Source organism: Cygnus olor, chromosome 22 (genome assembly GCF_009769625.2).
Source record: "Cygnus olor isolate bCygOlo1 chromosome 22, bCygOlo1.pri.v2, whole genome shotgun sequence".
In the NCBI taxonomy this organism is placed as follows: domain Eukaryota; kingdom Metazoa; phylum Chordata; class Aves; order Anseriformes; family Anatidae; genus Cygnus; species Cygnus olor.
This window is the reverse complement of record NC_049190.1, coordinates 7389387-7414216: the sequence shown is the minus strand read 5'-3', so window position 1 is coordinate 7414216 and position 24830 is coordinate 7389387. Positions and strand designations below refer to the sequence as shown.

Here is a 24830-nt window from a genome sequence, read left to right as displayed (position 1 = left end):
AGGGGAAGGAGAGATGGCACTGGGGGGACGCACACAGAACTGCCCGGGGAGGGCACTGACGCTAGAACACAAGCACAGGGAGCCCGGCTTTTCCAAACTCACAAAGGTGTTAAAAATCCAGACTTTTCCCCCATTTCCCATCTGCGTGCTCACGGGGGACACCGCACCGCCGCGCGGGCAGGGCTTTGGGCAGCGGGGGACGCGCGGGCACCGCGGCAGGCCGCGTCCTGCCATCCCCGGGGGCCTTCCTAGCAGCCGAGGTGAAGGCCGTGCCCCGTCGCCCCGCCGGCTGCGGCTCAGTGCCCCAGAGCAGGCTTGTGTTTGGCAGGAGATGGCTGGGGGGACAGCAGCCGGTCCGCGGAGGCGCTGCTCAGGGTGGACTGAAGGTAAACGGTCTTGTGGAAGAGCCTGTTGCTGAGGAAAACCACCAGGGAGAAGAGACGGAGCTGGAAGTGGCTGGAAGGGAACGGAGCCGGTGAGCTTCCCGCCTGCCGACAGCCCGGGCTCTCCCCGACGCCACCCCCGCGCCGAGAAGCCCCCTCCAGCCCTCGCGCTGCTCGGGGCAGTGGCTGCCCAGCCTCCCTCCGGGGATAAGGCGAATTGACCCAGCTTTTATGCGGGTACAGGAAGCCCAGCACCGCCAGTCCTTCACGCTTTCACCCACGGAGCACGGGCAGTCTCTGTTCTCCCTGCGCTGTTCCCCATTTACCACCCGTTTGTCCTGGACCTAACACCAGCACGGAGCTTCCCCGGGCCACTACTTACTAGGTTTTGCCAGGGGTCTTTGCTTCGTTGGCGCTGATGATGAACAGAGGGAAAAGAATGGAGAAGAGGCAGCCACTGGAAGAAAAGAGAACAGGCACCTCGGTTGCTTGTGGCCTCAGTGAGGCCCCCTCTGGTGCTGTGGATGAGGGTGAAGTTCTCTGATGCAGGAAAGGAGGGGAGAAGCGTATGGGCTCTGGGTTGGGAGCAGGCGGCTCCCCAACAGCAAACCGCCCTCCTACGGACTCACCTGATGATGTAGGACGACTGCATCGCAGTGAGAAAAGCCAGTGGTAAGCCAAATCCAAAGTAATAGGGCCAGTTTCTCTCGATGTTGGATAACCGTTGGTGCATTTCAATTCCTGGTGAGAACAAAATCCCACAGAAATCAACCCACAGAGCTATCACGCTGGGAAAAGACCTTCATTACACTTCAGCCCTTGTAAAAAAAAATGAGGGAAAATGAACAGAACAGCAAGCCTTTCTTTCCAGTCTACTTCAAAGAGCACGGAAATACTTATAACGGTTATCCGAAAGAGCACACGGACGGAGAGAAAACAAACCACGCAGCAGCAGCAAGATAGAGAACAGCAATAACCAGCACCAGCGACTCCTGTCAGCTGGTGTGGGACCGCGAAGCGGCTTGCTCACTTCTTTGCCGCAGGCAGGGCTCCTGCGGCTGCGCATGTCCTGCTGGCGGCCCCCCCGGATGCCACTCGAGCAGGGGAACGGCCGCCTAGCAGCAAACGTTTCGGCCCCGTCGGCCTCGCAGGCGGTGCCAGCACTCACCTTTGTTAAACCAGCGGTACTCGAAGCAGTAGAGAGAATATAGCAGCGACATGTGCAGGAGGCTGATCAGCTGGCCGACGATATCGATGGGGAAGAGGCTCACTATCATCCCCTGAGAAAGAAAAGAGCAGGTGAGCGAGGGCTGCTCGGGACCCAGGGGGGAGCAGCGCGCCTGCCGCTGCCCCGGAGCACGGCGCGGGGCGGCCCAGGCAGGCGTTGGGTTGTTTTCTGGTTCCTTACTCTGGTCTCACCTGGATGAGGAACAGTGCCTGCAACAAGAGGTTAAACAGCATGTCAGCAATGATTTTACTGACACTGGGAAAGGGATGAGGCTTTCTGCCAGAAACTTCAAAAGCTAGATCTGCAATGTCCTGCAAAAAGAGAGAAGGGGACTTCAGTGAAAAGCAGTTAAGATGACAGACGATGCTGGTGAGCTGTGGTTGCCCACTGAGAACACCCCCGAGGCCCCTTTTCAGGACGGGATTTCAGATTTTCTAAGATTCTTACGGCCAAACCAGGAATTTGCCCCCCTTCTGTGCAGAGATGCCAAGATGGCACGTGGTCCACACAGCCGGCTCGTGCCATTTCTGGGCCTGACGTGCAACGTTTTATCTGGAGCCAAAACGCCGTCACCCTACCACCAGCAAAAGGGGCTGCAGGGTGCCCTGGGGATTTACTCCTGACTGATCAAGCTTTAACGAGGACGGTCCCATCGCTCGCATGACACGCGGTCAGTGTTCCCGTCACCTACCTGAAACCAGATGGCATTGACAACCTTACTGAGCACAAACAGGGGAAGGACCCAGAGGGCGCTGAAAATGGAGGTGAGAATGAACTCCAGCCAAGACCAGACATCACCGTGTAAGGAAGGGTCGCCTTTGAGAGATGGACAGGGAGAAAAGCACATTAGGAACCTCCTCATTTCAGATCACAAACCCAACAGGTCCGTGTTAAAGCTTCCCGGCACAGCCGTCTCTGCCATTGTGAAGTACTCCTGACTGTAGCACTCAAGGAAAGGAAAAAAAACAACATTTCTTCCTCCACCCACTTGCTTTTCATTTATTTGCAAAAATATTCTGCATCTACCGACAACTGTGGGTACTGAGTGGCAAAACCAACGGGCTAGATCCTAACACAAGAAGGGTTCAAAGACTGTTGTCAGCCCTTCCAGTCTGTTAGCAGAATTACCCATCTGTCCGATTTTCTACGGAACAATTAAGCACAGCCCCGCTTAGCACAGCCTGTGTGTGGTTTTCAAGCCTCATCCATACATTTTTGCAGCTGATGACAGAAGAAAAATTTCCTTGTTGTTTCAAGAAAACCAACGCGTCCAAGTCCCCTCAAGAAGGGTCCTTCCTAGAACCCATCCCACAAGTTGGCCTTGGTAAAACTTCAGGTTTCACCAAGACGTGAAACGCAACAGGGGAAGGCAAACGGAGGGGTGGGCCCAACCTCGAGACGAGCTGTGCTCTCCCGTCCTGCTGAACGAGGAGCGTGCCATCAGCGGGGTGCCCGGCGGGGAGAGAAACAATGCAAGGAGACGAGCACGAGGAGCAGCTCACAGGACAAAGCCTCAGCAGTTTGGGATGAGCGTTGGGACTCCCACGGACTGCCGAGCACCCCTTAACGTACAAACCGAAAAAGGCACTTACCAATGATCTGTGCTGTGACTGACTGAAGTACGGGTATAAATACTCGGTAGAACAAGAAGAGACTAAGCTACAGGGAGAAAGAAACAACAAGAGTTCTCGGTGAGCCTTCGCACATTCGTTCTTGTGCTCTTTTCTGCCACCCGGCGCAGTGAAACCCCAAAACTTCCAACCACGCCCGCGGCAGCAACGCACCTAAAGGTACCGCAGCCCCTCCTGATGCCACCACGACTCCGAAGCCACGCGGTCTGCCTAGCAGACAGCTTCCTGCTCGGCACCTAGATGGCTCAGCCTCAAATGAAAGCCTTATGTCCACATATCCTGACAGCAAAGGCTCTAAGTACTGATCTGAAGGCAGACCCTCTGCCTGCTCCACGCACGCCTTTATACGGGCAGTGATCCATCGACACACTGGAATCTGTTTAAATACAGCCAAAACCTGTGACCGAGCACTTTCCTTTTAACCTTTCCACACTGACTCCTCATACCCTGCCACAGCCTAACGGAAACATGCAGCTGGTGACTTAGTAGGTTGCAAAGTGTCTGCTCCATTAAGAATTAGCCTCCTGAAACCTACTAACAGTCACGGTAAGGTCACAGCTGAGGAAATGACTCGAGATAACAATGTTCAGTTTGGTAAAGCAATATCCCAGGCTGCAACAGAGGAGGAGCCGAATATTCAGGGGAAAAGCAGCCTCAAGGACCTGGAAAAGCAGCTGGGCTTTAATATGCAGGTTTCCCAAGAGAGTCCACCACTTCAGCCCTATGCTGTGCCCCTTTAAATACAGCATCGGGACCACGGAGCGTAACGGCTCCTCTCGGTCCAGCCTCTCCTACGGCCTTCCAGCCGCAGGGCAGCCGGGCACCACTGAAAGCTTACAAGCCCTGGAGCAGGGCACTGGATTCCACAGCATCTGAACACAGAAAATAGCAAAAATCCCCACTTACCCAGAACACGCCTCCGTTCCAGGCACAACACTGAAATATCCGGCTCACAATCCGGGGTTCACTGGCGAGCGATAGGACAGAGAGAAGCGAGAGAGACACTCAGCTCCCGGGATCCGGACAAATGGCAACTGCTTCGGCCCCGAATTTTGGGCACCGACGTAGCAGACACCTGAAGAAATTCCTAAGATACGCAACTCAATGCCAGCAGCACACCTGGTTTTATCTGAGCGCTGGAATTCTGCAAGAAATCCCAGCGCAGACTTGCAGCAGGTTTCAGCCAGCGTGTGAGCTGCACTTCTACAGGTCTGCACCAGGGAGACTTTCAACCTTTAAGAATTCCCCAAATTAAATAAAATTCCCCAAGTAAATGAAATAAAAGGAGCCATGCTTTTATTTGGGGTTTCTTTAACGTATCCTTGGAATGTCAAGTTAGAGAAACAGAATTTTAAGCATTTATTAAAGATCTCGAGCTTTGTTCTCCTCAAACCCTTACTGCAAAAATATTACAGATTTTGGGGTGCTTTTTGTTCTTGGAAGAGGCCACTTCAGCTGAGGGTGGTTTTGGCTTCTCTCTCTGCATATGACACACGTCTATGGATACACAAGAGAGAGAGCAGCTCCGTAGGACCCTATAGTGGACTTTTCCAACCAGTTTCTGCTACCAAAGGAATATTGTTACAAAGAAAAACAGCAAAATAGGAGTGCTCTGTCCCCCTAAAATAAATATTAATCCTCAAGGGCAGCACGTATGCAAGAAGGCAGGAACCTCTACGGTCGTAGGAGGGGTAAGCTGATCAGACATTGGAGACTTCTCCATCATCTTTAGACAAGGTCAAACTACCACTGAGCTAGGCAAAACAATTTGTAAATAAGTCTTGAACGGCACGTTACCATCCAACTGGAACAAATGCCAGCCCAACTGTAATCAGGCCAGTCGAGAAACATCTCAGTGCAGTTTGGGAGTCAGCCACAAGAATAGATGCTGGTTTGCTCCCACACGGATATAATTCTGGCATTCCCAGCCTTCGTGGATGCAACTGTTCTGGGTGGCTGCAGAACACAGCAAGGCTGGGAAAATGCGATACTTCATCTGCCCCGAACGCGTTACATGGATGAGAGACGTGCTCTGAGCAGGCTGTCTGCTGCTGCTTCCCAACTCCGAGTACCACCAACAGCAACCATCTTTGAAAGGCAGCAAGAGAGGTCAGTGTTCAGGAAAAAGAGGCGGCTTAGAAATCCACGTTCTTTTGGCTTGGACAGCTTCACAGCGCAGAGCACGTACCTGCTATCGCAAACTGCCTGCAGCCTCTTAATTCTCCAACAGCACGAGGAGTCATCTTACCTCACGCTACGAGCTCCAAAGTTTTGTTACACGGAGTAGAAAAAAGGGCATTTCACGCCATGGTTTTCACACTTACTGGTTTTGCACTCGGTACAATTGGGTTTATGAATCGTGTTTCTACTGCAAGCCATCTGCAGACGTCAGCAGTTCAGCTTTTGCTGACGCTCGGGTTGCAGGTCTCTAACGGTTCTGACACTTTCACGGAGATCTTCACGAGTGCGGGCAAAAATAATGGCTTTCTTTCTTAAACCCCACTTACCTCAACTTCCCTTTTAGCCAGCCTACTGTGATACGATGGGTATTTTGGAGGAAAAAAGCAGAAGCCCTGCCAAATCACTACGACTTGCAGAGGTTTTGCAATTCAGCGGGCTCTTCAGAGCTCTGGGCAGTTGCTCTCTCTCCCCGCCCTCAGTAGCTGGCAGACGAAGAGGAAACGAGCAAATTATCTGATCTGTGTCATCAGGCCCCATACTCACTTCTCTTGCTTCCTCTCTTCCATGTGAAACCTCCGCTGGGCGAGCGCGCTGTTTGCTCTCCTTCGCCTCTGCTCCTCCCTTTTCTGCTGGATCCGGGCATCCAGCTTGGAGATGGTGCATATGCCCCAGATGGAGTCCTTGATTCCCTGGGGACACGAGGGAAGCGCGTCAGGCTCGCCGTTCCCCAGAGGGGGGAGGAGTGGGACGCGGCTGACCCAGGCCATCCAAACCTCCTGGTTACGGAAAGGGACATGAACGCGTGCCAAAGGCACGTGCGCAGCGCTGCACGCGTGGCTGCTGCTTTAGCAGCTCCTCTGTCGGGGAAGGGCTGGCAGCCCGGTACAGAGAATTAACAAAGAGAGCTCGTTACAGGACAGGGAGGGGGCTCACAGCACGAGGAAGGAAGCGAAAACACTCCCCGGACAGCAGTGCTGTGACGCATCCAGATAAAGCAATCTGGAAACAAAGCTTTTCTTTCAAAGAAATGCCAGCCGTGCTCAGCAACAGCGAGAGAGAGAAAAGGTAAACGGATCAAACTCCAGCTCAAAACCAGCTGTGTTTTACGCCAGCCGCTCCTCGCAGAAGACTCCGGGCTTTCACGCTTGAGAAGACCGAATAAAACCTCCTCCCAGCTCCTCCTTCGGGTCGAGGTGGATTTGCATCAGCACTGCCCTTACTCAGCCCGCACTCCCAGTCGAGGCCGGGGAACCCTCAGGCAAGCAGGAAAGGGATGTGGGGGGAGAGGTGAGGGAGCAGCCCCCCGCTCGCATCGCCTGTTGCCCTCAGATGGGAGAAGGGCCAAGGCCAGTCGCGCTCCCCGGCGAGAGGGGGAAGCCAGCACCAAGGCTCAGGCCAGCAGCTCCGTCTGTTTTCCGCAGCCTGGTGACCTAAATCACCACGCGTTCCAGCAGCTTTAGGAGCAGCACTGGAAAGCCTTTTATTTATTTTTTTTTTGGGGGGGGTCTAAAGGTGTGATTTCTCATCAATCTCCTCTATTTATAACCCTGGCAAAAGCCAGAGTCAGAGCTTTCGCAGCCCATTTTTTTTCTGTCTGGCACAACGCACTTCTGCCCCTGCCAGCATTTCTAAGGCCAATAAAATATAATGATAGAATACTTAGGATGTGCAAAGTCCCTGTGGCCTGACTACGAGCTTGATGCTTATTCCTTTACAAATAAAAGCATCTGTCTTTGTCTCAGAAACATTCTCACACCAGCCACATCCGTGCAAGGCTCTAGGGAGCGTCTGAGAAGATTTCCAATGCCATTGCTTTTTCTTTTAACGACAGATTTGCCGCAGCTGGCAGGGCGACTGCCGTGACTTTTACATGCGGGTGACTTTTACTGCTGCAGCGATGGCTGAGCCCTGTGCACATCGCTGGTGGCTTGAGGTCGAGCTGCCTGGAAGGACGGAGAGGGCTGGGAAGGGGACGAGTCGGCAGGGCTCCCACCCCAACAGGCATCGCGGGCACCTTTCACAGCCTTGCAGCCGCACGGCAAGCAAAACAAAACAAGCTGTTAGTAGAGAAGCGCCCCACAGTAAGTCTCTGCCTCACTCCTCATTTAAAAGGCTCCTCTCGCTACCTTCTGGTGCTCCACAGGCAGCTATCTCCAGCCCCAGCAGGTATCACCGCCACCATCACCAAAATCTCACAGCAAAACCAGGACCGTAAGGACCTCGGGGGTCCAGGAGGGCGCCGCTGCCTGGGTGGCTCACGCACCAGTTCAGGCTGCGCAGCCCTTGACGCGACGGCGTAGATCCTGGAGCCGTGCGCACGTCTGACGACCTGCAGAGCAAGCCGCTGCTCGTACCCGACGAGGCAGGACCTCGTTACGTGGGTCGCTCTCCCCGCTGCCTACAGACGGGGCGAAAGCATCACGAAACGACACGGGTCCTGCCGCTTCGCGCTGTGGCCGGGGCACCAAAAGCCTTCGCTCGTTTCAATGCCGGCTGTCCGAAAGCCGGCTCTGCCTCAGCATCACGTCAGCAGGGTTTGAAACCCGCACTTACACCTGGGAGAGGCAGCGGCACGGGGTAGGAGCGCTCGGCTCATGCGAAGCCTCACTGCCGTAGAGCAACCGCCCTGTTCACAGGGGCTACGAGGGTGACTTCTGCCCGAAGGAAATCTGTCCCAGCCCAAAGGGCTCGGCCTGCCCTTTGTAACAGGTGCACAGCGGTCACCGGGGGAGGAAATTGTTCTAGAAAACACTTGCTAAAGCCCAGGGAGCATGCATCCCACAGCCCCAGCGCCACACCAGCTCTACCTGTCATCAGCGAGCAGGAAGCTTGCCTACAGCACCTCTGCCTTACAAAATCCTAACCCCGTACATCTTTCCTTACGAAATCAGGAACGGACCGATCGGCCTGCACGTGCTGGGTGATTTTGGGTAGGACCCACTTACGACATGGAAAAAAGAACATCAGGAGAGCACGCAGCACACCAGTGCTGGGAAACGAGAGCGGTCAGCTGTCCTGCGCTCACCTACGCGTGGCAGTAACTCCCCAAGCCCACGCTGCTCTCCTTTAGGACGCTGGCACTGTCCCAAAGCTGGCATGAAATGGATCCTTCCTGGGATGTGGGAGAGAGAACCACTTCCAGGAAGCTGGGCAGCCAAAGTGACATCAGCAGGATTCTTCTGACAGCATTTTCCAGGGTATTGTAAGATTATGGAAGATGTCTTCAAGTAAAGTACATCTGGAGCCCCCTTTCTTTCAAATTCTGTAACGTCCCCTCGAGTGCGGGAGGGAAGGCGCTCCCTGCAGCGGACCCGCCATCCCCACAGCAAGCAAGAACAGTCCCTGCGACGCGGGACCTGGAACGCAGACTTACCCTGACCAGGTCATGAAGGAAGGTTTTCACACTATCTGCCATCTTGACTCCAGCATCACCTCTGGTTCCAAAACTATCAGCTACAGGGAGAGGGGAAAAGCCGAACCCAAGCCTCTCTCATCATGGAGAGGCGGAAAACGGATGGAGTCTGTGGAGAGAGAGAGAACACAGGACCGTGGCAGGCACAAACACCACATCTCGGTTGACGCATCAGTCTGAGCACGGTAATTACAAGCCAAATCACACCCCAGCAATCCTCAACAGACAGAAGTATTTGGCCACAGCAGCAGGACGTTTCACCCTCCTGTCGGCATGTCGCCTGCTGTTTTCTGATTGAGAAAGCACTCGAGTTAGAAAGCACAGCCAAACAGCCACACGCTGCGGCCACCGCACAAGCACCAGCGGGAGGAAACGACGGGAAGGTTGAAAACACTTCACAGAGCTGAACGTTTCCTTCCAAAGGCTGGACAGTCGCACGACAACCCCAGCAGCTCTGCTCTATGCTTCTACAGAAAGATCTACACAAAGATCAACAAGCCTAAGCCAAAGCGCGTGGCCGGGAGAGGCATCCAACGCTGGAGTGGCGTGCAACTGTCTGAAGCAGGAAGAAAATCCCCCGCCTGCAACTCACAGCCCGCAGCCTCCTGAACGAGCTCTCCGGCAGATTAGCAGCAGCCTCACCACCACCGTTTCACCTCCATCAGCTCCCCTCGGCGGGCTGCAGCGCTCCAAAACCTCGGGCACGACACCTGCCCGAGCAGCCCTGCGCACGCCCGACCCCAACGCCGGCTCCTGAGCACCCGGCTCCAGCCCTCAGCAGCGTCCCACCGGGCAAGGACCCTCAGGCGCGCAGCGCAGAGGGGATCTGCCCTGGTGGTTTTGCAGCACCTCACGTTAACGACTCGTCCCGCAGACTCCGTGCTCCTAAGCGCCAGCACCTGCCTCAGAACGACACGCCGTGCTGCGGGGTGCTGGAAGGGAAAGCTGCCACGGCCGGGCGGGGGTGAAGCCCACCGCGGAACCACGTCCCGCACGGGGAGCAAGGGCCCCGCAGCCGGCGACGGGTGCCTCTCGGTGTCAGACATCAGGGCCCGGCAGGAAGATCCAGCAGCAGAGCAGCTACGCTGCAGGTGGTTCGGGTTGTCAGCTCGGCGTGGAACAAGCGATCTCAGCAGGAACGTGTGGGCTGAGGACAGTTACGAAACACGCACGGCACTGCTGACTGCCCGAGGAGCCAGGCAGGTTCACCGGGACAAGGGGCACGAGGATGCTTTCTGTCCCAGTGACACGAGGCTGCTGACCCAAGGGCGACACCACCGCAGATGCACCTCTTTTCCCTTAAGCGCATCCCCTGCGCACGGCTCCTTTAGGGATTCTGCTTGGTTATTTTTAAAAGCACCCAGGCGGGATCCCGAGGAAATCCTTTCTGTGCCTCGTGACACACGGCCCCCATACTCTTACACAGGCTTTCACTACGGACGTTTCTTTGGACAGGTACAGAAGCATCCTTGCTAAACTCAACGCAGCCAGCTTGAATTTAACGCCTTACACCTCCGTGCCTCCTCTTCCTCAGGGGTAAAGAATTCAAGGCCTACAACGCGAACCCGGCAGAGGAGGGCTGCTCCTGAACAGCCCCAAGAGCCCCTGCTGAAAGCACAACCCGCTCCAACAGCCGTCTGCCAAAAACGCACCGAGCCCTCCGCTCCTTTTTAAAGCGCCGCACGAGCACAGAAAGCACCCGAACTGCCGCCTGAGGAGAAAAAACCTTCGCGGCTGACAAAACCGACGCTGGAGCCCGCCCCGCCCCCCCCGGTAACGACAGGAGGATCCAAACCCGGCCTCTGCCCAGGACGCGGCTCCTGTCGCGACCCGCCGCCGCTGCCCAACGCCGCACGCGGCCACCCGCGGCTACCCGCGGCTCCGGAGCACGGCCCGGGGGCGCAGTTTCGGGACAGGGGCCGCCAGGGGCCGCGCTCCCTCCGTGAGGCAGCGGAGCCGTGACGGGGGCGGCCGGGACCTCAGCGCCGCGGCCACAGGTTACCTCAGGGCCCGCCACCCCCCTCCCGGGGCTCGCACCCGCCTCAGGGCCGCCTCAGGGCCGCCTCCGTGCCTCAGGGTCCCTCAGGGCCCCTCAGTGTCTCTCACGGTCCCTCAGGGTCCCTCAGGGCCCCTCACGGCCCCCCGCCCCCCCCCCACTCACCGCCGGGCCGGGCCGGGCCGCGCGGCGGCGGCGGCAGCAGGGCCCAGCTCGCGCCGCCCCGGCCGGGAGGGGAGGGGTGCGCATGCGCCGCGGAGGGAGGAAGGGGGAAAGGGGGGGGGAGCGGTGGCACCCGGCGCATGCGCAGTCGTCAACGCAGCTGCCCCGGCCTGAGGCGGGGGGCGGCTAAAGGGGGGGGGGGAACGGGGAAAGGGGTAACGGGGGGGTAACGGGGTGTTACGGGGGGGAATTGGGGATAACGGGGGTAACGGGGTGTAATGGGGATAACGGGGGGTAACGGGGGGTAACGGGGGTAACGGGGGTAATGGGGGGTAATGGGGGGTAACGGGGTGTAATGGGGATAACGGGGATAACGGGGGTAACGGGGGGTAATGGGGGGTAACGGGGTGTAATGGGGATAACGGGGGTAACGGGGGTAATGGGGGGTAATGGGGGGTAACGGGGTGTAATGGGGATAACGGGGGGTAACGGGGGTAATGGGGGGTAATGGGGATAACGGGGGTAACAGGGGTAACGGGGGTAATGGGGGATAACGTGGGATAACGGGGGGGTAATGGGGATAACGGGGGGTAACGGGGGTAACAGGGGGTAACGGGGGTAACGGGGGGTAACGGGGGTAACGGGGGTAATGGGGATAACGGGGGGTAACAGGGATAACGGGGGTAACGGGGGTAACGGGGAGTAATGGGGGGAATTGGGGGTAACGGGGTAATGGGTGATAATGGGGGATAATGGGGGATAATGGGGTAATGGGGTAATGGGGGATAAGGGGGGTAACGGGGTAACAGGGTAATGGGGGATAATGGGGGGTAACGGGGGATAACGGGGGGAATGTGGTATAATGGGGAGTAACGGGGTAATGGGGGATAATTGGGGTAACTGGGGGGAATGGGGTAACAGGGTAATGGGGGATAATGGGGGCAATGGGGGGTAATGGGATAACAGGGCAATGGGGGGCAAAGTGGAATAATGGGGAAACGGGGGCAGTGGGTAAGGGGGTAACAGGATAATGGAGAGCAATGGGGGCAATAGGGGAATGGGGGGGAATGGGGGGGAATGGGGGATAATGGGGGAAAAGGGGAATGGGGGATAATGGGGGCAGTGGGGGGCAAGTGGGAAATGGGGTTAAAGAGGGAATGGGGCAAAGGGGGAACGGGATAATGGGGGGCAATGGGGTAACGGGATAAGGGGGGCTATAGGAATAATGGGGGCCAATGGGAGTAATGGGGGGCAAATAGGGAATGGGAGGCAATTGGGTAATGGGAACAACGGGGGGAAAAAGGAGCAATGGGGTAAAGGGGCATTGGGGCAACAAGGGCAAAAGGGGGATGGGGAAAATGGGGTAACGGAGCCATGCAGAAATGAGGGGCAAATAGTAACGGGAATGGGGAAATTAGGGTTATTGGGGACAACGGGGGAAGGGGGTAATGGGGATAATGGGAGGTAACGTATGGCGAATGGGGCGATGGAGGGGAACGGGGTCAGTGAGGGGGATGGGGGGCACTGGGGGTAATGGGGCACTGGGAGGCAACGAGCAGGAGTGGGGCCGGACACTGGGGGCGATGCGGGGCACTGGGAGGTGACGGAGGCATCGGGGTGACGCGAGCGTAACGGGGAGCAGCGGGGGGGCGGGGGGCAGCTGCGGGGTTCGGGGCAGCGGGGAGGCCTCAGCAGGGGGGACGCGGGGGACACGCAGCCCCCCGTCACCCCACAGAGCCGCCGCACCGTGCATCTCTTTATTTCCACCACGGGCCCCGCAGCGCCCCTTTTTGAGGTGGGGGGGAGGCTCCCGACACCCCTTTTCTTTTTTTTTTTTGGGGGGGGGAGCTCCCGGCTCAGACGATGGCCGCCTCCCGCAGGGGCTCCCCGCCCAGCAGGCGGCCGGGCGCCAGCCTCCCCACGTCGATGGTGCCGCAGCGGCCGTGCAGGAGCAGCTCGGCGGCGGCGCGGCCGGCGGCGGGGGCCTGCTGCAGCCCGTGCCCGCTGAACCCCCCCACCACGAAAACGTTCTGCAGCCGGGGGTGCCGGCCCAGCACCCCGTTCTGGTCGAAGGCGTTGTAGTCGTAGTAGCCGGCCCAGGCGCTCCTCAGCTGGGTCAGAAACGGGGTGTGAATAGGGGTGTGCCCCCCCCCCCCCCTCCAAGTTTATTTTTTTGAGGGGGGGGCACCCTACCTTCAGCGTCTGGAAGGGGGGCACGCGGTGCGCCAGCCGCGGCCAGACCTGCTCCTGGAAGAAGTCGTGGTCCACCTCCAGGTCCCCCGTGTCCGGCTCTTCCCCCTGCGCGGGTGACACGTCAGAAGGGTGTCCTCCCCACCCACCCCCCCAAAAAAAACCCACAACCCACACTGCCCCCCCCCCCCACCCGGGACGCACCTCGGGGGGGCTCATGCCCCCTAGGAAGTTGCCGGCGATGCCCTCGCGCCGAAAATAGGCCCCCGAGGTGTCGATGAGGAAGGGGCACTCCAGGCCCGGCCCGTCGGGGCAGTGCCACACGTAGACGTACCTGCGGGCGCAGCGCCGCGTCCCCTCTCCGTTTCGGGGCTAAAAAGCGCCCGAACAGGGGCAGCGGGGGGAAAAATTCCAACGTTCGGGGCCGGCACCGACCTCTTCCGAGGCTGGATGGGGAGGGGGGCTGGGGACCCCCCCGGCAGCCCGGCGGTGGCCGTTTCCAGCAGCTCCCCGGTCCAGGCGCCGGCGGCAGCGACGACGATGGCGCAGGCGACGGGCTGCTGCTCGGGGCTGTCGGGCAGGCGCACCTGGGGACAGCGGGGACGGTGGCGGGGGGCGGGGGGGGACGGGGTGGCCCCCAAGCTGGGGACGGTGGTGGCACGGGGCGGGGGGGGCACACGCTCACGTTGACATATTTCACGCGGTCCCGCGCCATCAGCGGCATCTCGTCCTCGGCGGGCATGGTGAATGCTGGAAATGTGTGGGGTTTTTTTTTGGGGGGGGGGTGCGGGAGAAGGAGATTACAGGCGTCCCGGTGTCCGGCGGCGGTGGCAGCAGCGGTGACTGCGGTGTCACCGCGCTGGGGGCTCACATTTTGCCTCCCCGACGCAGCTGAGGACGCCCAGGGACATGGCTTTCCTCCGGAAGGCGTTGAGGAGGGACCAGGGGTCGAACCAGCCCTCGTTCTCCAGCCCTGCGGGTGGGGGGGACGCACACGGGCACACAGCCGGTGGCACCGCTGTCCCCAAGCCCCCCCCCCCCAGGCTGACATGCAACGCGTCCCCCCCTCACCGTAGGACGCCACAGCCACGTCCTCCGTGTTGATCCAGGGGAACTTGGCCTTCAGCTGGCTGGGGGACAGCAGGGCCACCTTGGCGCCTTCCTCCCTGGGGACAACGGGCATCGGGTGTGTGTGTGGGGGGGTGACAACACCACGGGGTCGGGGGGGGGGGGTCGGGGGGGGGCAGGCCTCACCTCTGCAGCTTCACGCCGGCCTCCAGGGTGGCAGCGCCTCGCTGGGAGGCCAGGAAGAGGTACCCCGAGGGCTGGAACTGGAGGTCAATGGGGGGCTCGTTGGGCACCCACAGGTAGTCCTGGGTGGGGGGGGGGGGACGGACGGACGGACACAGCCTGGTGAGCGAGGTGTGGGGGTGAGCCCCCCCCCCCCCGCTGTGTCTCCCCGCCCCCCAGACTCACGTTGATGTTGCGGAGGAAGGCGGCGGAGAAGAGGGACAGGCGGATGTTCTCGGGCAGGGAGAACTGCTGCCGGATGCCCCCCACCGACAGGACAGTGGAGGCCCGGGAATACTGTTCGGGGGGGGGGGGAGGCACAGGGGGGTGAGAGGGGGCTCCCTGTGCCCCCCCCCCGCCCTCCCAAAAGCCGGGGTCTCACCGTGGGGTCCCGCTCCACCACCAGCACCCGCATGCCGTGCCGCTGGTTCTCCAGCGCCTTCAGCCAGTAGGCGACCGCCCAGCCCAGCACGCCCCCCCCCACCACCACCACGTCCGCCTGCTCCGGGGGGGGGCAGCTCTGGGGGGACCACGGCGGGTTCCAGCCCCCCGGCCCCGGCACCTGCCCGCGCAGCGTCCGACCCAGGCGGGACAGCGCCGGCCCCAGCTCTGCGGGGAATCGGGGCCGTGGGGGCGCGGCGCACGGACGCCCCCCCAGCCCCCAGCCCCCAGCCCCCCCTGCACCCACTGGGACCCCCCCATCACCCCCTCCCCATCACCCGGCCCCCTCCCCCTTGGGCCCCCCCCAGTCCCTTCTGTACCCCCTGCCCCCCCCCCAGCACCCCACGTGCAGGTCCCCAGGACCCCCCCCCAGACCCCCCCCCGAGCCCACTCTGCACCCCCGCCCCCCCCCCCCCCCCCCCCCCCCCCCCCCCCTCCGGGCCCCCCCCCGCGCCCCGACTCCCGCCCCCGTTTGGGTCCCCCCCGCTTCCCTGCGACCCCCGCCGCCCCCCCCCGGCTCCCCACGACCCCAACCCCCCAGCCCCCCTCCCCCCCGGCCCCCCCCTCACCGCGGAACACGTCGGAGCTCCGCGGGGCCGCGACCTGCAGGGGCCGCCCGGGGGCCGCCCCCCCCCGCGCCCGGGGCCCGATCCCGGCGCGCGGCGCCCGCAGCGCGCGCGCCCCCCTCAGCATGCCGCCAGGGCCCGCGCCCCCTCCCCGCCGGGCCACGCCCCCTCCCTCTAAGCCCCGCCGCCGCCCCGCCGCCAATCCCCGCGCGCCCCGCCCCGCCCCGCCATTGGCTCTCCGCGCAGCCTGCGCCCGCCTCCCCTCCCGCCCCGCAGCCAACCGGCGGCCCCGCCGGCCTGAGGGGGGAGGGGAGGGGGGCGCCTTCCGGCGGAAGTAGCCTGAGGGGGGCAGTGCGACGTGTGCGCGCAGCCGGGCCCGGCGCCCCGCCGCCGCCATGCTGGACTTCTTCACCATCTTCAGCAAGGGCGGGCTCGTCCTGTGGTGCTTCCAGGGCGTCCGCGGGCCCGCCGCCGCCGCCACCGCCCCCGTCAACGCCCTCATCCGCTCCGTGCTGCTGCAGGTCCGGGGGGCGCCGGGCGGGGCCGGGGCAGGCCGCTGGGCGGGGGGGCGGGACCCCCGGGACCCCCTCCAGACCCCCCATCCCCCCTGGGACACCCTCGGGACCCCCCCCCGGGGCCCCCCCACCCCACCCCCCCGAGACCCAGGGCCCCCCCAACCCCATCGGGCTTCCCCCGCGCTGCCCCCTCCCACCCCAGTCCCCTCGGCCCGCCCCCCCCCCATGTCCGCGCACGGCCGGGCGTGCGGTGGGGGGGAGGCTCTGCCCCGGGGGGGGGGCACCCCCCGAGGGTGGTGCTGGGCTCGCTGGGAGGGCGGCTCCGCCTGGCAGCACCCCGGGGGGGGTGGGGGGCCCTGCCCAGGCGGCGGGTGCTGGGAAGGGAAGGGGGGTATCGGGGGGAGGGCCCCCCCGCGCGCAGTCAGGCACTGAAGTGGCCGCTTCCTTCCCGCAGGAGCGAGGCGGCAGCAACTCCTTCACCCATGAGGCCCTCACGCTCAAGTACAAGCTGGACAACCAGTTTGAGCTGGTGTTTGTGGTAAGCGGTGCCGTGCCGCGGCGTGTCCTGCCGCCCGGGGGGGCTGAGGGACCCCCGGGAAGGGGCGCGCTCAGGCTTGGAGGAGAACGGGGACGCTCAGGGGAGGTTCGGGGCTCGCTCAGGAGCTCCGGGAGGGCTGAAATACCGGCTGGCGCCTTCCTGCCAGGCTTTCCGCTGCCTGCCCCAAAGCTCCGGAAGCCCTCGCTTGGTGGGGAAGCTCGGTCAGGCCGGCACGGGCGGCAGCTCGCGCTTCGGAGTCGAAGCTTTCCCTGGGATGTCCCGTCCCTGGTGTTCCTCCCGCTCTGCCGGTGGCACGGCGCTGTGGAAGAGGTGCTGCCCGCCGGGAAATGCCGCAGCTGGGCCAGGTGTTGGAGGGAGCGCCCCGGGATGCGGCGTGAGCCCTGCCGGGCACCCAGAGGGACGGGGAGGGCACGGGAACGGCCGCACGTGGGGCACGGGCAGCTCGCACCTCCCCGCTGGGACAGCAGAGCTCGTGCACACGGGGCTGGAGAAAAATCATCTGCAGCAAGCCGGTGCTTTTGGCACGCACCGCCGTGGCTCGGCTCCCTGCGTGGGGTTGCTTTTGGCTCGGGGGGTTTTGGGACGAGAGAGGCTTTTCCCTGAGGGTGCTGGCAGTGTCCTGCCCGAGGGCCGTGCTGTAGGGTTTGGTTTGCTGGGTGAGGACCGCGGGGTTGCGACACGACCGTCTCTTCAGCCACGCAGCGCTGCGGGTCCCCGTCAGTTTGTTTTAGTGTCCGTGGTAGGGTCGAGACGTAAGCGCTGCAGCTGGGACGGGCGCCCCGCGGGGCGTTACGTCCTAATGGAACCGCAGCACAGGACGGCCGCCTGAGAAGTCTGCTGTGACTGCGCCTCCTTAAGGAAAGCCGCATACGTGTGTTCGGTCTTGTGCTTTAGAAAACGTTCTGAGCTCTCTCCTTTAAGCGCTCTCTGCCTGGCTTCAGTGAAGCCCCACAACCTTCCCCGGGTGCCTGCGTTAAGCGCAGGGCTTCCTGGTTTTTCGGTACAAGCCGCTGTCGCTGTGGGGCATCCAACCCGTTTTTATTGGTGTCGCGCTTCAGCGTGAAGCTCTGCGTCGTGCCGCTTCCGTTTCTTTGAGGGCACGTTAAAAGCTTCGGAGGTTATATTAGGAATCGTAGCCTGAAGCTTGCATCACCTGGTTGCTGAACTGAAAGAACCTCCTGTCAGGTGCCCGAAATCCGGGAGAGCTCGTTGCCTCCTCCCTGCCAGCTGGATGTAAGAGCGGTTAAGACTTCTCGCGGAGTTTGCGCGTGCCGCTTGCGTAGGGCGACCTCTTTTCCCTGTGCTTTGTTGCAGGTGGGCTTTCAAAAGATCCTGACTCTAACCTACGTCGACAAGCTGATAGATGACGTGCACAAGGAGTTCAGAGACAAGTACCGCAACGAGTTTCAGCAGAAAGGCGCTCTGGGCCTCCTAAATGGCACCTTTGATTTTAAAGATGACTTTTTGCGTCTCCTCCGGTAACGAACTTTCCTGCCGCTGCAAAGCTCCCCCGTGCTCGGTACTGCGCTGTGCGGGGCGGCAGGGGCTGCGTCCCCGCGGCTGCCGCTCCTTCCCCTGCTGGAAGGGAAGGCAGCCCTGTGGGCGCCACCCGGGGCTGGGGAGATCCGTTCCGCTTTTGCGCTGCCTGCTGGTAAATGCCCTGCTAGCTGGGAGGGGCTGAGCTCTTTGAGGCCGCCATCTAGAGCGGAGGTGGTCGTGGGGGCGGGGGGCCCAGAGCTGGAGTTTGGGCTGATGCGCACTGTCCCGCAGGGAAGCGGAGGAGAGCAGCAAAGTCCGAGCTCCCACCGTAATGAAGACGTTTGAGCAGTCTGTGAAGTCTCAGAAGACTGTCAAGTGTATGATAGAGACCCGAGGGGAGAAACCAAAGGAGAAAGTCAAGACCAAGAAGAATAAAGGCTCCAAAAAGGAGGGTGAGTTGATGGGAAAGGTAAAGCGCGTGTGTACCTGTGGGGTGTAAATATTCCGGAGCCGTGGAACGCGGGTCCCAGCCTGCGCTTCGCCGCTCCTTCTGCGTCACCGGAGCGCTGCTCAGGGGCCTTTGCTGTTTGTGCGGGGAAAGCCCTGCTTAACAAACGTGCCTTCTTGTTATGACTGAGCCTGCTGGACTTCAAGAGGCGTTCGGACAACGCTCTCAGGCGTAGGGTCTGGGCTTTGGGTGGCGCTGTGCGGGCCCAGGAGCTGGACTCGGGTCCCTTCCAACTCGGGATATTCCGTGATGCCGTGCCTCCGGGTGCCCCGCTCTGCGGGAGAGGGGGCGTGGTGCAGCAGGAGCCTTCCCGTGGGCTTGGCCTTGCTGAGCTGCCCCGTCGCGAGAGGAGGCAGCTCGGTGCCCTTCGGGAAGCAATGCGAAACCGCCAGCAGGACTTCAGTTCGGCGTGTCTCGGCTCTGTCCTTGGGAAAGGAAGCTGGGAGCACGGTGAGGAGGGCTGGCGGTGTGAGATGCAGCCCTTCAGCTGGGACAGCGACAGGCGAAGGCCGTTCCGGTGTGTTCTTGGCTTTTCCGTGGGTGGGGAGTGACGCGTGCGTGTCGTACGTACAAAGACGTTTCGGGAGGGCTGGTTGGTCAGCTGCCAGTCTTGGGAGGATCGTATCCCAAATGCAGCCGCCTTTGGGCCAAAATAAGGTGCTCCCAGATCTTGAGGCTTCCAAAATCGTAGAGGTGAGGCTGGAGCAGGCCTCTCTCTTGACAGAGGAAAGCCTCGTGTGGAGTCGGTGCAATGCTGGGTGGTGGTGGCGTTGCCTGTTCTGCGAGGCTGAGCTTGTGCTGGGCTCCGTCCCGCAGGAGCGGAAACTGTTACAGCATCCAGTAAAGCAGCCCCGGGTGAGAAGCAGCCCTCGTCAGCTGGGGACAGGGAGGAACTGACCAAGGATGAAATACTGCAGAAGAACCGGGAAGAATTCTTCAAGAGACACATGAAAGCAGGCGAGAAGTCCAGGTGGGTAGCGAGGGTACGGGCAGGTCGTGGCGAGTCTGCCTGGGCTGCGGACCAGCTCTTTGCTGGTTGTGTGTAAAAGAAGCTCTGTGCCATCCCTCAGCCTCTCCTTCCTGTAGTGACCCTGAAAGTCATCCCGCTAATCATCAGACCGTGCTCAAAGTACAGTTTAGAGTTCAAAGTGTAGACCTCGTGTGCAGGTCCGGATCTCTTTTTGGCGAGGCTTTCCCACCGTGAGTAAAGGGCGCGTTGGTGCCTGGTTTGGGTTAAAGCAGCCCGCATCAAGCGTGATACAGGACTAAAGTTCAGATAAATAATCTGTGGAGGCCTGGCATCGGCCAGTTTTAGCTTTGGCTTCTGCCTTTTGGACACCTGGGCTTTGAATTTTCATGGCTTCTAAGGAGGCGTTTGCTCATTCTGAACAAAGTGTGTTTCTGGTCTTTGTTTTAGCAAGTCCCCGAAGCCTGATGCGCAGAAGGAGAAGGGGAAGAAACCCCGAGTGTGGGATCTGGGCAACTCTAATGCCAAAGTGCTCGATTACAGCGACTCCGCTACCAATGGGAACTCGGAGGCCTGTCCTGTGGAGGAATTCGACCCTGATGTGGTAAGGAGGAGCCAGGTCGCGATGTCTGCTTCAGTGCGTTGTTCTCGAATCAGCTGGGCATCACGACCGCAGCTTGGGCTCCACGGCTGGCGGAGAGCTAGAAAAGGGGATCGCGGCGCCCAGCCTTGTGAGCGTAAAGCGCTGGCTAGAGAACGTCTTCTCCTGCTGCGACAGGAGCAAGCAGCACCAGTTTGCGCACGCTGGGTCGGACAGCTGAGCCCTTCTGACGAGGATCTGTGTGGAGTTGCTTCTGCTGCTGACTGTAGTTGGCGTCGCTCCTGGTGGCGGTGAGGGCAAGCCAAGAGGACAAAGTTGAGCAGCTGCCGCTTCTCAGTACGCTGCCTTCCCCTTGCAGGCCCTGGGGGATCGAAATCGGGAGCCCGGCCGCCTCTATGACCTTGAATACGAGAGCGATGAAGAAGCTGAAGAGGAGAAGGTTATTCAGAACGCTTCAAAACCCAGGTAGGAAGCTCCTACAGCCCCTGACTGCTACACGCTCCTCGTTTTCCCTCCCATAACTCGTCTTCCAGTCTAACCAGTAACACAGCGGAGACAAATAGGTGTGTTTGTCAGCTGCGTGACAGGCTCGTGTGTCTCCCTGCTGCTGGCGGTTGCACGCACCGTGCCGCTCACACCCGAAGGTAACTACTGTGCTTCTCTGCAGCACAAAGAAGGGTGGCCTGGGAGGCATGTTTGGCATGCTGAAAGGCCTGGTGGGCTCCAAGAGCTTGACAAGAGAGGACATGGACCCGGTTCTGGAGAAGATGAAAGACCATTTGATCGGTAAGCGTGGGTCCGCTGCGTGTGGGTTGGACTGGGTGGATCAGGCAGGCCAAGCCGGTTCCCGGGTGCTGTGCTTAGGGTGGGCTCCAGAGGGTCGGGCAGGGCCCGCGGTTTGGGGAGTTGTTGCTCACAGGAAATGTCGCAGGTTCCTGCCTCCCCTCTGGGGGAGTCGTCGACAGCGGCAGAGGACAGCAGTCTCATCTGGAGGGGGGATCCTGCCGCTCGGCCTTCCCTCGATCCATCAGACTGCTGGGGCTTGGTGGGACGCTGATGTCCAAGCATGTGGCACCTGTTCAGCCCCACTAACCCCGATCTCTTCTCTCTCCCAAAGCAAAAAACGTGGCAGCCGAGATCGCAGTCCAGCTCTGTGAATCAGTGGCTAAGAAACTGGAAGGGAAGGTGATGGGAACATTCACCAGTAAGTGGCTGCACTGCACTCCTTGCTTTTTTGGTGTGTGAGGCTTGCTGCCCTGAATCTCCTGCTTCTCTGACCTGGTGCTACACGGAATCGGGTCGTCCCAGCAGCTGCTGCAGCTGTGCTGCTGTTGAGTTTCCTCTCAAATAAGTGTGGGAGATCCAAGCTGCACGAACAGGCTTGACCCCAGCTATTTTGGAAAGAGAGGGAGGCCTGTGACTCCTGCCAACTTTGTTAAACTGAGCAACCGTATATGGTGCTTTGGAAGCCCCCAGGTGTCGTCCTGGCCTCCTAATGGTTGTGGGTTGGGGCTCAGGGCTTCCCTGGACCGCTTTCCAGGTGCGACAGCTTCTCTTTATATCTTCTTTTTCCCAGCGGTGACCTCAACAGTGAAGCAGGCCCTACAGGAGGCTCTAGTGCAGATCCTGCAGCCCCAGCGCCGTGTGGATGTCCTCCGCGATGTCATGGATGCGCAGCGTCATCGCCGGCCCTACGTGGTCACTTTCTGTGGTGTCAACGGTGTCGGGAAGTCCACCAACCTGGCCAAGGTAGGGCACGGTCCTGCCGGCTCCCTGGGACGGGGTTGCTGAGTTCAGGCCACGGCTGCTGACGAGGCTTTTCCGCTGCTGGCTGCAGATCTCGTTCTGGCTCATCGAGAATGGCTTCAGCGTCCTCATCGCCGCGTGTGACACCTTCCGCGCGGGAGCGGTGGAGCAGCTCCGCACGCACACCCGCCGCCTCAACGCCCTGCACCCCCCGGAGAGCCACGGCGGGCGGACCATGGTGCAGCTCTACGAGAAGGGCTACGGGAAGGACGCGGCGGGGATCGCCATGGAGGCCATCTCTTACGGTAGGAGGAAGCTGGGAGCAGCAGGGGCTGTCCTGGGGGCCCTGGGCTTCCTCCCGCTCATGCCGCCTCCCCCTCTTCCCAGCTCGTAACCAGGGCTTTGACGTGGTGCTGGTGGACACGGCGGGCCGCATGCAGGACAACGCCCCGCTGATGACCGCTCTGGCGAAGCTGATCGCGGTCAACGCTCCCGACCTGGTCCTGTTTGTTGGGGAAGCTCTGGTGGGAAATGAGGCTGTGGACCAGCTGGTGAGTGCCGAGAGTTTTCCTGCAGGGCAGATGGGAGCAGAAGGTGTCTGCAGGTTTTGTTGGAGGAGTCGTGGACAGCGTCAGCATCACAAGCGCGTTTCTTGGATGCGTTCTCTTCCTCAGGTCAAGTTTAACAAGGCGCTGGCTGATCACTCCATGGCCCAGACACCCCGGCTCATTGATGGAATCGTGCTCACCAAGTTCGACACCATCGATGACAAGGTAAGGAGGCCGCCTCGTGCCCCAGGAGGGATTTCCTTTTAACTGGGGCCTTGCAGAGAGCTGGTGTGAGCGCCCGTTGGTGATGGGAGGAAAGGGAGATGCAGTCAACAAACGGGGCGTTTCCGTGCTGTCCTGGATGCAGTTCTCTGCGTGTAAACGCACTGCAGTCATCTAAACAAAATTTAAGCATGCTGACTTCTGTGCCTCTGGAAAAATGGCTGTGAGGTATCTCAGTTCACAAGCATTCTTGCAGCGGGTCGTACAGAGTTGGGACTGTACGGATCTGGACAACAGGAGGCGGCTGTTTGATGTGGTTCCCTGAGGCTGCAGCACTGGAATAGCTGCAGCAAGCAGAGGGATCTGCAGGGAAGAGCACCGCAAATCGGGCCTTCAAACTCCAGATTAAATGTCGTGCGGAGTAACAGCACTAAAACCTTGTGGCAGGGTGAACCCGCTTGTGCAGCACAAGGACTGAAATCCAGAGAAGGAGAAACCCTGGTGGGAGGCGAGTTGCGGCTGTAGGTGGTACCGATACCTGGCTCTGCAATACGTGACGCCCCAAGGGGCCTGCGCCACTGGGAGCAGCCTGTTGGCAAAGAGCAAAGCAGGCTGGATTGGCTCTGCATCTGCCTGTTTTCTCAATTCCAGAGCTTCAGGCTCAGCAATTCTGATCTTTGTTGCATTCTCGGGTCCTTATTTTCCTTCCATGTCATGGCGTAGGGTGAACTAGAACTAGTTCTCTGGAGTAGCAGGCTCTGTACAAGCGGGAGGAGTGGGGCTTTTTATTTTTATTTTTATTTTTTGGAAATACAGCCCCCGTCGGCCCTGGCTAAAGATGCTTGTCCTTGGCAGGTCGGCGCTGCGATCTCCATGACCTACATCACGAGCAAGCCCATCGTTTTTGTTGGTACTGGACAAACCTACTGTGATCTGCGTAGCCTTAACGCCAAGGCTGTGGTCGCAGCACTCATGAAGGCCTAAAAACAACGATTGCACCAAATTGCTGTTCGCAGATGTCTCAGAAGAACATGCTTTACCCCGTGACTGACTAGTCTTTCCAGTGTAGTGCAAAACAGAATGAAGGGATGCGGGCGCGAGAGCTGTGCTTGCCCTGCCTGCCCGTGCCTCCTTCCACTGGCTGCGTGAGCGTGAACTAGGACGGTGGTGTTTCTGGTCGTTGTGCTTGCTCCAGTTAGCTCCGTGCTCTCCTGCCATATTTATTGACTACAGTTTAGTTTTGGATAGAAGCCGTCTTCTCCAGCTGGAGCACTCGTACCTGCTCAGTGCCGGGGCTTCACCCGGTGACAGCCTTTCCCCGGGTCCCTTCATTCTGTTTAAGTGACTCAGCCTCCCTCACACAGAGGCTGAAACCAGAGCTTTGTATTGTTCATGCTGTACGAGTGGCAATGCAAGGACTTGCTGTGCTTTGGGGCTGTCCAGTTGTTAGCAGCGTCTGGGGGCTGTCTGGGGGGTTGGTGGAGGTGCTTACCGAGCCTGTGAGCTCTGCTTCTGATTTCTAGACCAGCTTAGGGAGGATGCGGGCTTGTTTGTCAGGCCGGAGGCAGGCAAGCGGTCCCGCAGGCCGCAGAACAGCAGCGTTAGACCATCTGACCGGTCACAGTGCTGCTGGCTTGATTGTGGCAGCTCACCAAAGTTGATAAACCAAAAATTGCGACAGCCTGCCCCCGTGCTGGGCAAGCAGGGGCTAGAGGGGGGATGTTAAATTGCCTTAAGGTCCCTATTTCTGTTGTCAGTGGGATTCTGCCGCAGGGCACCCGGGTGCTGCGTGTTGTGGCGGGAGCTGGGGAGCTGTGGCAGCTTGGTCTGACCATCTGAATTGATCGCCAGAGGGCGACGAGCCCCTGCGTGTCTTCTGCCTGCTGGCCTCAGTGTTACTTGCTGCCTCAAATATGCTAGCAAAAGGAAAAAAATACTGGAAGACAAGGGTGGCTGCTTGCTGCTTCCCTGCGCCCTTTCTCCCCCTTTAGAGTGCCTCTTGATCCCGGTCTAAAGTGCTACACTGAATAATACAAAACTCTCTTACAACGTCTTGTAGCTCTGTCTTGCAGATGTGCTATAGTGCAATAAATTGAATGCTGTCTGCTAAGAGACATAATTTATAAATAAACTTCCTAATTTGTTTTCTGCGTATATATAACTTGCCTTCAGCAAGGACGCTTTTCTCCTCACGGGGGAGACAAC

At 60.1% G+C, this 24830-nt stretch overlaps 3 protein-coding genes across 4 annotated transcripts; 1 reads left to right on the top strand and 2 right to left on the bottom strand.

The window, feature by feature from the left end:
* Window positions 1-88: 88 nt before the first annotated feature.
* Window positions 89-11077, bottom strand: EI24 (EI24 autophagy associated transmembrane protein). The gene is made up of 11 exons (XM_040534212.1): window positions 10997-11077; window positions 8797-8944; window positions 5967-6112; window positions 4149-4209; window positions 3204-3270; window positions 2303-2427; window positions 1803-1922; window positions 1552-1663; window positions 1013-1124; window positions 766-840; window positions 89-456 (listed from the first exon to the last, which is right to left on the bottom strand). Exons 2-11 carry the CDS (start codon window positions 8836-8838, stop codon window positions 297-299), a joined length of 1020 nt encoding a protein of 339 aa, XP_040390146.1. The 5' UTR covers window positions 8839-8944; window positions 10997-11077; the 3' UTR covers window positions 89-296.
* Window positions 11078-12736: 1659 nt separating this feature from the next.
* Window positions 12737-15607, bottom strand: FOXRED1 (FAD dependent oxidoreductase domain containing 1). Its single transcript, XM_040534536.1, has 11 exons — window positions 15484-15607; window positions 14856-15082; window positions 14660-14770; window positions 14438-14556; window positions 14255-14349; window positions 14055-14156; window positions 13869-13933; window positions 13619-13770; window positions 13388-13517; window positions 13187-13291; window positions 12737-13104 (listed from the first exon to the last, which is right to left on the bottom strand). The coding sequence occupies exons 1-11, from the start codon at window positions 15605-15607 to the stop codon at window positions 12850-12852; spliced, it is 1485 nt and encodes a 494-aa protein (XP_040390470.1). The 3' UTR covers window positions 12737-12849.
* A 161-nt stretch (window positions 15608-15768) lies between these two features.
* On the top strand, window positions 15769-24769 carry SRPRA (SRP receptor subunit alpha). Of its 2 annotated transcripts, XM_040534104.1 has the most exons (14): window positions 15769-16001; window positions 16450-16533; window positions 17869-18032; window positions 18325-18485; window positions 19358-19511; window positions 19959-20112; window positions 20468-20574; window positions 20777-20895; window positions 21227-21313; window positions 21686-21858; window positions 21947-22160; window positions 22243-22406; window positions 22530-22628; window positions 23481-24769. In XM_040534104.1, exons 1-14 carry the CDS (start codon window positions 15876-15878, stop codon window positions 23607-23609), a joined length of 1935 nt encoding a protein of 644 aa, XP_040390038.1. In that variant the 5' UTR covers window positions 15769-15875; the 3' UTR covers window positions 23610-24769. The 2 variants fall into 2 exon arrangements, with proteins under 2 accessions (XP_040390038.1, XP_040390037.1); XM_040534103.1 differs by having other exon boundaries at window positions 15794-16001; window positions 22243-22628.
* Window positions 24770-24830: the final 61 nt, after the last annotated feature.

Bases quoted from the DNA above. Each gene is read 5' to 3' on its own strand.
- EI24 (XM_040534212.1), bottom strand. From the start codon at position 8,838: ATGGCAGATAGTGTGAAAACCTTCCTTCATGACCTGGTCAGG. The intron at 1,923-2,302 runs GTAGGTGACGGG...CTCTTTTTGCAG, and splicing joins TCAATGCCATCTGGTTTCAG to GACATTGCAGATCTAGCTTT. The intron at 1,664-1,802 runs GTGAGACCAGAG...TTTCTTTCTCAG, and splicing joins AGGCACTGTTCCTCATCCAG to GGGATGATAGTGAGCCTCTT.
- FOXRED1 (XM_040534536.1), bottom strand. From the start codon at position 15,607: ATGCTGAGGGGGGCGCGCGCGCTGCGGGCGCCGCGCGCCGGGATCGGG. The intron at 13,292-13,387 runs GTGCGTCCCGGG...TCACCCGCGCAG, and splicing joins GGGGCATGAGCCCCCCCGAG to GGGGAAGAGCCGGACACGGG. The intron at 13,105-13,186 runs GTAGGGTGCCCC...TTTCTGACCCAG, and splicing joins CCCCCTTCCAGACGCTGAAG to CTGAGGAGCGCCTGGGCCGG.
- SRPRA (XM_040534103.1), top strand. From the start codon at position 15,876: ATGCTGGACTTCTTCACCATCTTCAGCAAGGGCGGGCTCGTCCTGTGG. The intron at 20,113-20,467 runs GTAAGGAGGAGC...TTCCCCTTGCAG, and splicing joins AGGAATTCGACCCTGATGTG to GCCCTGGGGGATCGAAATCG. The intron at 20,575-20,776 runs GTAGGAAGCTCC...GCTTCTCTGCAG, and splicing joins CAGAACGCTTCAAAACCCAG to CACAAAGAAGGGTGGCCTGG.